Source organism: Apis dorsata, unplaced genomic scaffold, assembly GCF_000469605.1.
Source record: "Apis dorsata unplaced genomic scaffold, Apis dorsata 1.3 scaffold_891, whole genome shotgun sequence".
Lineage (NCBI taxonomy): Eukaryota > Metazoa > Arthropoda > Insecta > Hymenoptera > Apidae > Apis > Apis dorsata.
The window spans coordinates 82,329-96,088 of NW_006264007.1; the positions used below are offsets into that span (position 1 = coordinate 82,329).

Sequence of the window (13,760 nt, forward strand, 5' to 3'; positions counted from 1 at the left end):
CTTAGATAGCTGGTCGGCTTCGTTCCACGATTATTGGATTACTTATACCACTGCTTGTATTCGTACACGGCTGATTATACGTCGAGTTATTCTCCTCGTTGTCACTTTCACTCCTACCTACGCGAACAAGGGATTACAATGATACAGAGACGAGATTTTGCTCGTGTTTCGGACTCGTTGACGGTTGGACGGATGATTTTTCAATTTTCACAGCACTGAGATTTACTTTGAAATGACGCATCAAGGGATTACGGAATAATCGTGGTATTAGGAAGATAAAACCGACGGGAATAGTAAGGTTGATAGCGGATTGATTTAATTCTTGATTAGGTGAATTGAGGTTTGTTAGAGATTGGATATGTAATTAATTTAGTTGAAACGAGCGAGATTTGGGTCATTGAATGATTAGGATAATTTAACGATGTTCATGATTTATTCGTTGAATAGGAATATTGAATCAATTCGAATAGAAATTTTAAAGATTATTGGAAATATTAGTAATCATATAAAATTGTAACATATATTACTATTTAAAATGATTAGATGCTTTGCGATGAGAATCAGGATAAATTATGATTGTAATATCCATCAATTAATTATTGTAAGGAAATTAAATTAGATGTTTTAATAAATTCACTAAAAAATGATAAACAAAATTATTAAAAAACATTAAGAAAATAATTGAGGAAACATACTTATCACAATATCTTCAAATGGATCTTGATCTTGAGATGATCTTGATCCTCCATTTTTAATCTTCAAATCAAATCAAATGATCTTCTTCCAGATAATCTAAAATAAAAATATATGTTATTATAATTATAAAATAAAATATATAAAATATATAAAATATATTCCAATATATAATTATTAATAAAAACAATATATAAATTGTATGAAATGTTAATTATTAATAGATTAAACAGATAATAATTTTAATTTAAGATTATCAAATCAAATAGAGTATATTTATATTGAATTAAATTAAATTCTAAATATGACTGAATTGGAATTATCTGTGACACTATATCAATCTTCGGTATTGATTAGTTAGAACAGCAGTCACTAAAACTGTCACTCGAACACGTACATCTTATAGAACATGTCTAACTAATAATCATAAATCTGTACATGTAACATTCTTTGTTCTCCTGCATCTGAAAAGAAGAACAATGAATAACAATCGATTTTTTTTTCAATAAACGCGTAAATGATTCAACATTCGATCATGTAATAAAATCATTTGCTTGATATCATCGTTTATTATGGATTTTGTATGCAATAAAATAATGTACAGAATATAATACACTTGTTAACAAATTTGGTCGTTCGTGTGGCCTTAACTTAATTAATTCTATTGACTCGATGTCTGTTTGATCTCCAATGATACTAGTTCTTTAATTATTCTGCCATTTACGCAATATTTATCGCAGACGTTAATTGTTACCTGTTTAAACGATGCATTCATCAGTTAATCGATAAGACACTGATTTAATTTATATCAAATGACGAAATGGCGAAATTTAAAATTAACGAATGGTTAAAAAAATGGTTACAAATTACGTTAAATAAATTTTTAACGGTAGGAATAAAATAAAATTTATTATATTTTTTTTCTTGATGCAATATTGTATGAATTTATATTTTATTTGAAATAAAATTCAATTTTTACTTTTATGATTCGATAAAACTGTAATTTTTATCTAGAATTGTGAAAATCGTTGAACTGGTAAAAAATCATGTATATGTGATAGTTATATGTGATATCTTTTATTAAAACGCACATTTTAAAAAAACTAGTATATTATTCTTTGAAATTTTTATCGAATAAAATTCGCATAATTCACAATGCTGAAAAAAAAAAATGATTTCCATTTTAAAAAACAACCTATCGATTTAAGTATTTTTTAAATATATACTAAATATATTTTCAAAATTTTTATCTTCTACCTAATATCTTTAAAATTTTCAATTCATATTTTAATTTCAATATTTTAAATTGCCAATGAACTTACGCAATCACAAGAGGATCGTCTACTATAGTGCTTCCTTCTATAGCAATTACGAGTTGTTCACCGTAACGATAATCTAACACGTGCGCCGGAAATGGTACCATTTCATTAATAATATGAATTATACATTGCAAATGGGTGTCCTTGGTCCACAAGTCAATAACACATTCTAATCGGAAGCCGATGCACACGCGAACTTCCGTGCATTGTGGTTTCCACGTGCTAGAATAACTCTATCTCCTTCTCGATATTGACCACAGAGCAGTGTATTAAGTTCGGCGAATTATATAACGAAAGTGGAAATTTACCGTCTGTTATGATGAACTAATTAGCGAAGCAATTGGGATTGTGCAGAAGAAACAAGACTGAGACAAATATATACGAGATTAATTTGATATGAGATAAATGTGATAGATGAATATAGTAATTTGCGAAGGAAATTACCAAAATTTGGAAAAATGAATTTTCAAAATGGATAAATTAATATTGTATAAGAATTAATAATGTATATCATAATATCTACTCGAAAAAATTTCAAAACTTTAATCAAGGAAATTTTAAAGAGTTTAAACTCAAACAATTTCAAAGAAAAGAGATAAATGATTTCAATTTTTAGAAGAAATTTCCAATACTATTTAGCATTGCACGTGAAATTCAAATGTCTTTTGCTTAAGCAAAGTCTATCTCTTGCTAATCTTTATTTTTTTGTAAAATAACTTACTTTTAAATTAACCAATTGAATATTTGTCTTCCTACTGTTCGAGAATCTGGGTTAGTAGTGCTTATTCTAGCTCTCTAGTGGTTCAATAGAATGAGAGATTCAATTCGCAGTTTAATTCAATTCAATCTCCAGGCGTTGTATAAATAAAAACGTTTAACAATCTGCTTAATCTTTTCAATCTTCAGACGATTCTTCATGCATATTTCATTTTTGTTTTTTTAACTCTTGAATAATTCAATAATTAGAATGAGATTAGATTGTCCAGTAATAAGATAAGAAAAGGAATAAGTTGAAGAAATATTATAATTTTTATAATTTATTATAATTACATGTATATATCAGATATTTTTCTTAATTAATTTTGTTAATTTTCTATTTATATTTTATTTTTATTTTCAGCGTTTATACGATACAGAAATATGTTCTTTATTAAGTTAAAGGAAGGAATCTTAAATAGAATTTGTATTTTCTTGTTATATTACGAGAAAGTAAAGCTCGAAATAAAGATCTATATCCAATTTATATGATAATATATTTATTTATATTATATATTAACATAAAATATAAACAGATAATCTGTCTAATAAATATAAATATAAATATAAATAAATAATTAGATAAAGAATGTTAATTTAATACATTATTCGTATATTAAATTCCATATGTCACACGTGGAATGCATCATATGTATTTCAAATGAAATGAATAATATAATACGAAATAAAATTTCTTGTTAAATAATATTATATTTAATTATCAATCCATTATTATAAAATTTGTAAATAATTTTTTGTAAATAGTGGATGGATATCGATACGTAATATACATTTAATCGTATATACTATCAATCAATAGTAATTTCAGAAATATATTTAAGAGTTAAGTTAACAGTGAAATTTATGAAAGAACTTTTGAACTTATGAAAAAATTTTTGAAGCTTTTGAAATATAATTTAGTGACAACTTTTCGCACTACGAAATATTACAAATTGGAGTTATAAATTATTAATCGTTATTAATGATTAACGATCGTAAAATGAAATGTAACGTGGAATAATCGTTATTTGAAACTTAATTCTCGCGTTTAAAATTCTCTTTGAAGTTTTTAAAGATTATTCCTCCGTGAATTATACATTTTACGCGGACAAAGCGTTAAAAAAGAATCAATTCTCGCCTGACCATATTCCTTATACACTATGATAAGATGCATAAGATTCAAGTAGATTGTCAAAGGCTTTTACTTTGCAAAAAGATCTTTTATAAGGTCAGATTTTATATTCCGTTAAAGAGATGTCACGATATATGCATATAAAAAAAGTAGAAATAAGAAAAAATATCGAGACGAAATTTCTTAAATATAATGATATTAAAAGAGATGAAATGACAAATATATTTATATATTATATATAAAAATTATCTTTTATAAAACTGATTAAAATATATAAACGTATCATTTTACCAGTTTTTTACCCTGTTATGCTATTTTGTAATCAATTGAATAATTAAATTTTATTTTTATCAATTGATCAATATTTTCTACTTTTAAATTCAAATTAAAATTATATCTATAGACTTTTCTTTTTATTTCCTATCCATATATCCACTATAATTATATAAATTATTTAAATGTTTATGCGCATATTATTTGCATATTAATAAAATCTGATTTGACTTGTATATTAAAGCATTGTAATGAATAATGTATCAACTCAATATCTATAAACAGAATTTATATTATTATTAAATTCTAAACGTTATTTGTTATTGTTCAATATCGTTATTTTATTTAAGAAGAACAATACCCACAATAAAATTATATAGATACGTTTAAAAGAAAATAATTTTTTTAAATAAAAATTATTTTAAAAAATACAATTGCTATATAACTTTAATATAAACTTTGATAAATAGTTCTGATTTCATTTAATAGTTTATATATTACATTAAATAACATAATTTTTATAAAGCTATATCTTTTTTTTTTTAACTGTTTTCACCTGTAAAGATTATATTTCAAATAATTAAAAGAAAATGAAAAATAATTTCATTTTTTAATGGAATCTTATGATCTCACGTAACGCGATTTTATTCAATATTATTTGATATTATAATTTATTAAGTATAAAATTATTTTGAATTCTCGTATAGCAAATGCATCGATCATTATATCCATTAATTCGATAATCGGATATTTATAACGTTTTATGCATAAATTGTTTAAAGTTCGCGTTAGAATATTATTTTGACTACCACCGGAAGAAATATGATTTTTTGTCAAAAGCTTATAACATTGTTTCAAAGGAAGTGATGTTTGACAAGTGCGGTGACATTTCATAAAATAATTCCGTGTTTATGTTATAGGTTTTTGAAGTGTGGACGTTGTTTTGACAAAGAACGTTGACACGTGGAAATATAAAACGCGGAAAGCTTCCTTTTGCTTTGTAAGACTTTCAAAACAAGCTTCCTCCTAGACATGACGGGTTTTCAATATATTGGTTTTATACTTAAAAGAATTCGGTTTCCTTGCTTTGAAGAAACTTATCCTGTGGTGTTGCGTTCACATGTGTAAACAGATGAATTTTGTTTAGAAATTCTTTAAAATTTTATCAAATATTCTGTATAATATTAAACTATAAATAAAATAATATTTATTAAATACACGATTTTATAACATTATTTTGTTCTAATCATATTTAACATCACTAATATTGAAACTTTTGATTTGATATTCTTTGCAATATTCGTTTCGCTTTCATATTTGTTTTCTAAATATTTTCCTAATATTTTCATATCATAATAACACAGACATAACATGGCGACAAAATTTAACCTAATTTACTATTTCCATAATATTTCTATAATAATATATACTGTAATATCAAAAGAATAAAAATTAAGCTGATCTAACCCAATTACATTTAATATTACTGTCACCATCGAGAGATTCAAAGAACACTAGTTTCAAGTTTCGAAATTCTCATATTTTCGTAACATTTCCATACCAAAATAACGCGTACGTGACATCGAACAGATGGAGAACGAAGCTGCGCACAAAATGGGAGAATAAATCTCAAGATGGACTACAGATGGGCAGTCGTAAAACGATCGCGCTAATTCAAGACAAGATTTAATGCAATCATTAAAAATGGCTGACGTATTACTGCGTAGTTCCTTCATGTTTATTTGCCCTGAAATTGTAGAATAGCGTGTTCTTCTTGTAATATAGATGCCTCCGGGGATCGTTGAAGATTATCATTTGGCATTAATTCGATTCATACGCAACCGTTGCAACCGGTTCTTCCTTTCGAGGAAAAAAAGGCTCGACGTATTCCTTAACTAATTTCCAACCATTTTTGCCAAGGGGATTATATTGTGCCGCATCTGTTTCTTACACTAGAATTATATCTCGAAGAGAAATAGAAAGGAGAAAGGAGATTGCGAGACTTGGAGAAAGAAACAAGGAGTTACCGCTTTCCCTAAAAGATAGATTTTTAATGCAATTTTTAATAGAATTTCGTGAAATGAGAGCCGGGTAATATATTTCGTAGTAACTCGAGACGACTTTTACTTTATTACGAACTTAAACGTCGGTCGCTTCGACGAACTCTTATTCTTCGTGTTGATAAATTGGAATTCAGATTAATAAGAGGGCAAAAAATTGTCAAGGTGAGGTAACACCTAGCCCACGGGGAGAATAAATTGGAGAACAGTTTCTCGGACGGTGGAAGGGTAGAATCTCTCACGCGACGGTATTTCTGGAATATTAAAACGCGAGGCTGGAGCTCAAGAATTTCCATAAAGATAAATAGGAGTCGGTTGTATCGAGCAATTTCCATTTACGGGAAGAACAAGTCTGACGTTTAATCCTATGGCATCCTTATCCATTCTAGAATTCAAGAATTCATTTACAGATGGACATTGAATAATGTACGATCTATATATTTAAAAGATTTTTTCGCAAATTCTGAAACCAATCTGAAACTTTTCGACTATAAAATAAGATATCCTTGATTGAAAAATTTATTATGAGTTTAAAAAGTTGGAAAATGTGACGATAGAATTGCATGAAATGAATTAAAGATTTGAAGAAAGTTGTGTTAGCATTAGCCCAATGGTTGGTAGAGATTGGAGATTGGATAATATTTCTTTCGAAAACGAAGAACAAGAGGAAAGCTATTGACGATAATGTTTCTACGAAAAGTAACGAGAGAAATGGCATCTCAAATGGAAGTAATCTATTCTATTATTCATCATTGACTCAAATAGGAAAAGTGGAGGAAATGGACAAATGGATTGCACATGAGTTCTGCGATAGTACCGTATAAAAAGTTGAATAAATGGAGATAGCTATTTTATTATTTCAAAGAAATAATTAGGATCTATTTTTAAAACGTTTAATAATATTCGTTTTCTGCGAGCAAAAATGGATTTTATATAAAAATCGAAATTATTAAAACAATATTTAAAAATGTGTATAAGTTTTAAAGATACAAAATGATATGATAAAGTATATAATAGAGGAAGAAACTCAAACTTTTAATTATTAAATTAGTTAAATATAGGATGTAAAAATAATTTCGTTTAAATATACAACATTTTATAACCCTTTATTGTCCTTACGCTACTGTAATACCACTTGTATTAAAGCGTTGCTCATACAAATATGTTTACAATCCTGCTGGGACTTATAAATAATTAAAATCCTCTGAGACACTATAAAATGGTCAGCATTTTCAGAACTATATTTAATTACATAGAAAAAGAAAAAAATGTGTTATATATTCTTCGTTTTAAAAATGACTCGTGTAACACTATTTTTAAAAATATATTTTATATGTAGAATATTTTTAATCAAAAAATTCTATTTTTTTAATTCTAAGTTTATCATTAAAGAAATTCTAATTCTAACAATCTAAAAGATATTTATACACTTAAGATATTTCTTATTTTTAAATAAAAATTCCAATGAAATAATTTAATTCTAAAATAATTAAAATATTATTAAAAATTACATATTCAACTGTATACGTAATATGTATAAAATATTTCATACCTTCTTTCAGTTCTCTCATAATCCTGCATTTTTCATATCTTCCATCGCCCATTAGGAAACTTTCAATGCAATCATACTCGATATACAGAATTTGCAATGAAACATGATCGTTGGATGGAGAATGATCTCGAACCGGTTTATGATAATTCCACTTGAACGAAATCCCACCTCGAGGGTAGAGATGAATCGCGAGATTTGATGAACACGCGTCTATAAAGCTTCTTATTATGATAGTATTCGCGGTTATGAGCGTTAAGCGATTGTTAAGCATCTAATAGTTGGTATAAAGTGGTTCGTTTCGCATAGAAGATCTCGTAACGAGTATTTCCGCTCTTGGTTGTTCGTTGAAACTTTAACCAACTTTAGTTCAATTGAAATTCTTTCGCAAAATGTATTTAGATTTATGAACACGTTATTGTACATTTATTATTTTACAAAGCTTGTTGTTAATTGCAAAGAGAACGTTGAAATAGAATTGCTTACAAGAAAGCGATATATTTTTTATTATTCGAATGATAAATTGTTGTTTGTCGTGAAACGATGGATTAAATTACATATTTTCATGGTGTTTTATTGTTTGAAATCTTCGTTTCGTGTTCTTAATTCATCTGAATTTCAACATCTTTAGTTGGAGTGTAAAAGTAACACGAATACGAGTATCATAATTATGTTGAATTATTTTACTTATTTTTTAAACTATTATTAAGATTTACACTAAATATCTTGAAATTAAGAATAGATTCAAATTATAATTTCAATGTGTATTTATAAATCTAAATTAATTCAAATATCTTCAGACTTTATATTTTATTTGTAATTATAATTTATAATTCTTGTAATAATTTATTATTTTTTGTTACTTATTATTATAGTATGTAGTGTTTGTTTTGTTCTCAAATTAATTATAACATTCTTATTAAAAATTCCTTCCTAGTTAACTTTTAAGTTTTCTTTTATGTAAAATATTTTCCAACATAATATATATTTTATTTTAGAATCAAATTGCAGAATCTTTTTATCGTAATTTGATAAGAACTGATGCTTTTGTTATCTTTGGCCAGAAAGCATTTTCTTTGTAAGAAAAAAATCGATAATTTTCTTTAGGTTTCCTTCCTTGGCTACCTAGTTGGCGCCAGTATTCCTTTCAAAGTTTCTGTGCTTGAAGAGAATCGACAGTAGTCCATGTCGGTAAATTATCAGCTGCTGGATGTCTGACCATATTTTACCATCTCTACTAACGTAGCTCATTCTCTCTTTACGATATTCGTCTTAAAATATCATATTACAAAAATTTAAATATAATTTTGTTATGTTTGAAAATGATTATAATTATATGTTAATCATATTTATTATATTTATATATTTTATGTTAAAAATATATTACAATAATTCAACAATAAAAATATATTAATAAAAAACAGGATTCCTATCCAGTTCGTATAAAATTATACCAATTATTACAATGTAAAAATAAAATAATTAAATCGTTTTAAATATTAATATGAAGTAAATAATAAAAAACGAGTAAAAGATATATATATATATATAAAAAAAAAGAGAAAAATATTATGAATATATTGTACTCGTAAATAATCTACTTTTAGATCTTTTATATAATTACAATTATAATTAAATAATTAGAGGAATAATAATAATGGACTTACCATTAGATACAAAGAAACTTATTATTGATAGTGATATGAAAAGTCATCGTGAATTCCACATGTAATTCCATCTCGTATAGAAGAATGTGAAGGTAGTGAAACATCTGTAACAAAAAATAAAGTATTATGAAGTATTATGATTTGAAGTACAGTAATGAAATGCTAAAATTTAATTGATATTTACTTTTAAAAAAAAGAACATGTAAGAAATAATATAAATAAATTAAACAATGAGAAAAGTAGATCAAAGATGAAAAATATGAAAAGAGCCAATAATGAACGTGGAGAAATTTTAATAAAAGTCACATGGACAATCAATGTTGGATTTCATTTACGGACTCTGAAGTTTTGAAGTATTCGCCTCGAGTTTTCTCGATGAAACCTTGAACACCAAGGTTGCAATAATTAGATTCTTGAGAGGGTTCTATAACTACTCAAGAAATATCTACGTACACAAAGATGGAACAACCTCAGCTTATATCGTGTTTGATGTTCAATAATATTGCTCCAAAGTAGTTTCTACTTGATGCTTTTTATAATTTTAAGCAATTATTTCTAATAATTTGTAGATTAATTATGTATAATGAATTGATTTGTATATTATTTGTATATAAAAAACTTTATAAAAAATTACATTCTATTAGTTAAAGTGGATAGTATTTCACTTAATTTTTATTCAATTTCTTGTAAAATATTTATAATTGCAATAATATCGAATAGAAAATAACAAAAGATAAAAAAGTAACCACGAAGTTGCTTTCTTGAATCAAGAAACAAAAAAAACATCGTATATTTATGCTTTTGAATCATCATTCAAATTTCCTTTTACAAATATTTTAACATTATGATATTTCAATATCATTAAACTGAATAAAACGATACTTTGCTGAATAATTCTAAATATCATTTGATATATTATTGCAGACAACTCGACTATCAGGTTGATAATGCATATCGTACGTTGATGTGTCTAACGTTAGTTTCGCCATTACTAATTGCATGTACACATAAGCATGCGGTATCAAACAGTACTCATCTGCAGTGAATGTAATCGTGTGCGTTATAACGTGTGTATATATACAGGTGGATATTATTGCCAAGAGACAGACAAGGAGGGTCAAATGGGCTTGTTTGTGCTAGTTGTGGATCAAACGTGTCAGCACACAGTTTCTTGGAACGTATCGCGTTGCGATATCACGAATGCACCGCATGTATAGCGAGAGATTGCAAAGCTTTCTGGTAAGGGAATCGCGTCGTCTTTCGAGATTTACCAATGTAGGTATCTTTCTCTCGAGTCACGGTGCTTTCTTTAATGGCAGACGTGGATATGAATGTTTCAGATGGTTTGGGATTGTTGGAAGATTTTATATGGTCTATAAACTTGAGGTGTGAAGAATTTTTCAAGACAATGCAGGTCATGAAAGTATTCGAATACTATTTTAAAAAGAATTTTACGTTATAAAATAAAGACTTCATTTTAATTGGTTATGTATAGTTTAATGGAGCAATATTCAATCAAATTATTGATTTTAGAATTGTTTGTTCATTTAAGCATAAGTATAATAATATTAATTTGTTTAGATTTGTTTAACGTTTGATCATTTCAAATTTGAAGGAATTTATTAGGATTTATTAAGGGAAATTTGATTTGATTATTATTTGACAAGTAGAGTAATTCAGTAAGATAATTTTATAATGATTAATTAAAAGTATTATGTAAAGCTTCATTATCATAATTAAAATAATAAAAAATATTGCACTTAAAAATAAATTGAATGCACATTTGTATAAACTGTAATTGAAGAGACTAACTTAAATCATAATTATTTCCTTTTATTTATATGAAAAAATTAAATGAATAAGTAAATAAAAAATTATAATGAATCGAATAAAAATGAATGAATTAAAATTCACAAGAATATCATATCTATATCATTTCCTTAATAAGTTTTCTCAAAGAGAAATTTCTCTTTTTTTATAAAAAATAATTATCTCGAAATAACTAGTTCCCATAAATAATAAGCAATTAATACTTATCTCAACAACTTGAAATTTTCTTCCGAAGAATGTTTGTCGAAATAAGACAGAAGGAATAAAAATAAAATGGCAAAAAATCAGAGAAAAAGGGCAAACGGAACAATTTACCCGTAACAAGACATTTTTTTATAGCTCTTCGTGGAATTACGTCACGTTTATTGCCATTCATTTCCATGTTTTTTTCTTTCTCGTTCTCATTTTCTTTTTCTCATCTTATTAGCATCGTCATTCCTTAACGAATGAGAGTGAAAAGAAGGAAAAATTGCTATGTAAACAACAAGAGCTTAATGGATTTCATCCTCGACAATGAGGAAACTTCAAGTGCAATTAACGTGTTACCTTGAGAGATCTTTTAAATTTTCCAGAGCGCTACATCTTGTACATTTCCTCGATAAATCTACATCTTCCTGGATCTCTTCACCTTTATTTTGTATTCTTCAATTCCATTCTCCGTTGGAATTCTATTCAAAGACAATTTTCATTGTTGTATATTATTGAAGAAACTCATCTCGAAATGTAACCTAAATCTAACTGGAATGATGAAGTTAAATGATGACAATTTTATCATTAATTGTCATTTTGAATCAATAAATTATATCTTAATAATAATTTGTTTTAGTTTTATTTAAATTCATTTGTTTTTCTTTGTTTATTATAAAAATTTTTCAATATACAAGATTAAAAGATTATGGATGTGTATAATATCTATAATTCATTAAATATTAGATATAATAATTTTAATTATATAATATAATCTTAAATAATCTAATATTTAATGAATCATGGATATTACTTCTTAATAAGAAATTAATCTAATTATTATATATGAAAAATGATATATAACATAATACATATACAGACTGTATAATAGATTATTGAATTTAAAAGATTTGTTTAAAATGATTTGTTCAAAAAAATAAATATCAATAATTGATATCAGTTTTGATGTTTAAGATCATAATATTTATAATCATTAAATTAATGATGAAGTTTATTTCTATTTAATTTAGAATACTTTATTTTGTATAAATTTTTTATAAATTGTTGTATTTCATTGCTTATAAATTGCTCATAAACTTAAAGATAATTCTTGCATGAATATATCTAAATTGTTAAACCAGAAATTGTATTTTGATTAGGTATTCTTTCTAGAAGACTATCTTTTCTGTGATATTGCCACCTACACTTTTGAGGGTGTAAGAAGAAGATATTTATTCCATGCAAATTTTCACCACGTGAAAGGTCGAAGATAAGATTCTAAAGCTTTCTGAAAATTTAAAATTGTGCCTCCTCTTTTATTGTGATCCTTTGGATTCAAAAATATAACTCCTATATTATTTGATTAACAATTTCTCTAATAATAAATTTTAACTTTATTCTTAATTACTCTTTTTTTCATTATAATTGCAAAATAATTAATAAAACGAACTTGTATATTTTACTTATTTAATATATAATCAGAAGGAAAAATTTTTAAATATATTAAAAATATTATTTTAGTTATAGTTATGCCAAAACATTTCAAACTAGATTTTTCGAAAAAAAAAAAAAAAAAAATAAAATGGCATATACAGGAAATTACTCGGTCGGAAGAATCGTAATTTTTAAAGCGCGAGGAATTATTGCGATATTTCTACAAAATGTCAAATAGGCTGTGTAGGTTGTAAAAAATCATTAATATCTTCGAAATGTATTAAATTTTCCATCTAAAATTACTGATATTAAAAGTTAAAGTTTTAAAGAATTTAATATTTCATTTTACAATATCTATTCTGTAATAAATATAATTTATACATATTAAGATTATGAATTTTATCAAAAATCATATAGATATTGGATAAATAATGTTTTTCTAAGAATTTTCTCTAAATAATGGAAATTTAAAATAATGGAAATTTTATGAAAAAAGAATAAAGAGATCATAAATAATTGTAATATTTATTTTACAGTTAGTTTTAATATCTAAAAATTGCTATTAAAAATTGCAATTTTTACAAAATGACGCAATAATAATATTAATATAAACGTATATTTAATACGACAATTTATTTCAACACAAAATTATTATATTATTAGTTCGATGAAAAAGTTTTTTAGCTCCTAGCGAAAATACAGAAATATTTCACAATAACTGATTGTTGGAACTACGGTTCGTTTGTAGAGAAAACAATGAATGTATCTATGTGTCGTTTGCAAAAGTTTGGAAAAGCAAATAGGATCACAGTTGGAGAAATTTTATCGCATTTGGGGTGTTGAAATATTGCGAAGGGAAAC

The 13,760-nt window shown here is 25.7% G+C and overlaps 1 protein-coding gene and 1 long non-coding RNA gene across 2 annotated transcripts; both read right to left on the minus strand.

Moving 5' to 3' along the window:
- Positions 1-7,260: 7,260 nt before the first annotated feature.
- LOC102673266 lies at positions 7,261-8,265 on the minus strand. The gene is made up of 2 exons (XM_006623424.2): positions 7,786-8,265; positions 7,261-7,481 (listed from the first exon to the last, which is right to left on the minus strand). Exons 1-2 carry the CDS (start codon positions 8,054-8,056, stop codon positions 7,354-7,356), a joined length of 399 nt encoding a protein of 132 aa, XP_006623487.1. The 5' UTR covers positions 8,057-8,265; the 3' UTR covers positions 7,261-7,353.
- Positions 8,266-8,673: 408 nt separating this feature from the next.
- On the minus strand, positions 8,674-12,098 carry LOC116186545. The gene is made up of 3 exons (XR_004151553.1): positions 11,826-12,098; positions 9,450-9,553; positions 8,674-9,053 (listed from the first exon to the last, which is right to left on the minus strand). It is a non-coding gene; the product is annotated as an uncharacterized LOC116186545 (long non-coding RNA).
- Between the last annotated feature and the right edge of the window lie 1,662 nt (positions 12,099-13,760).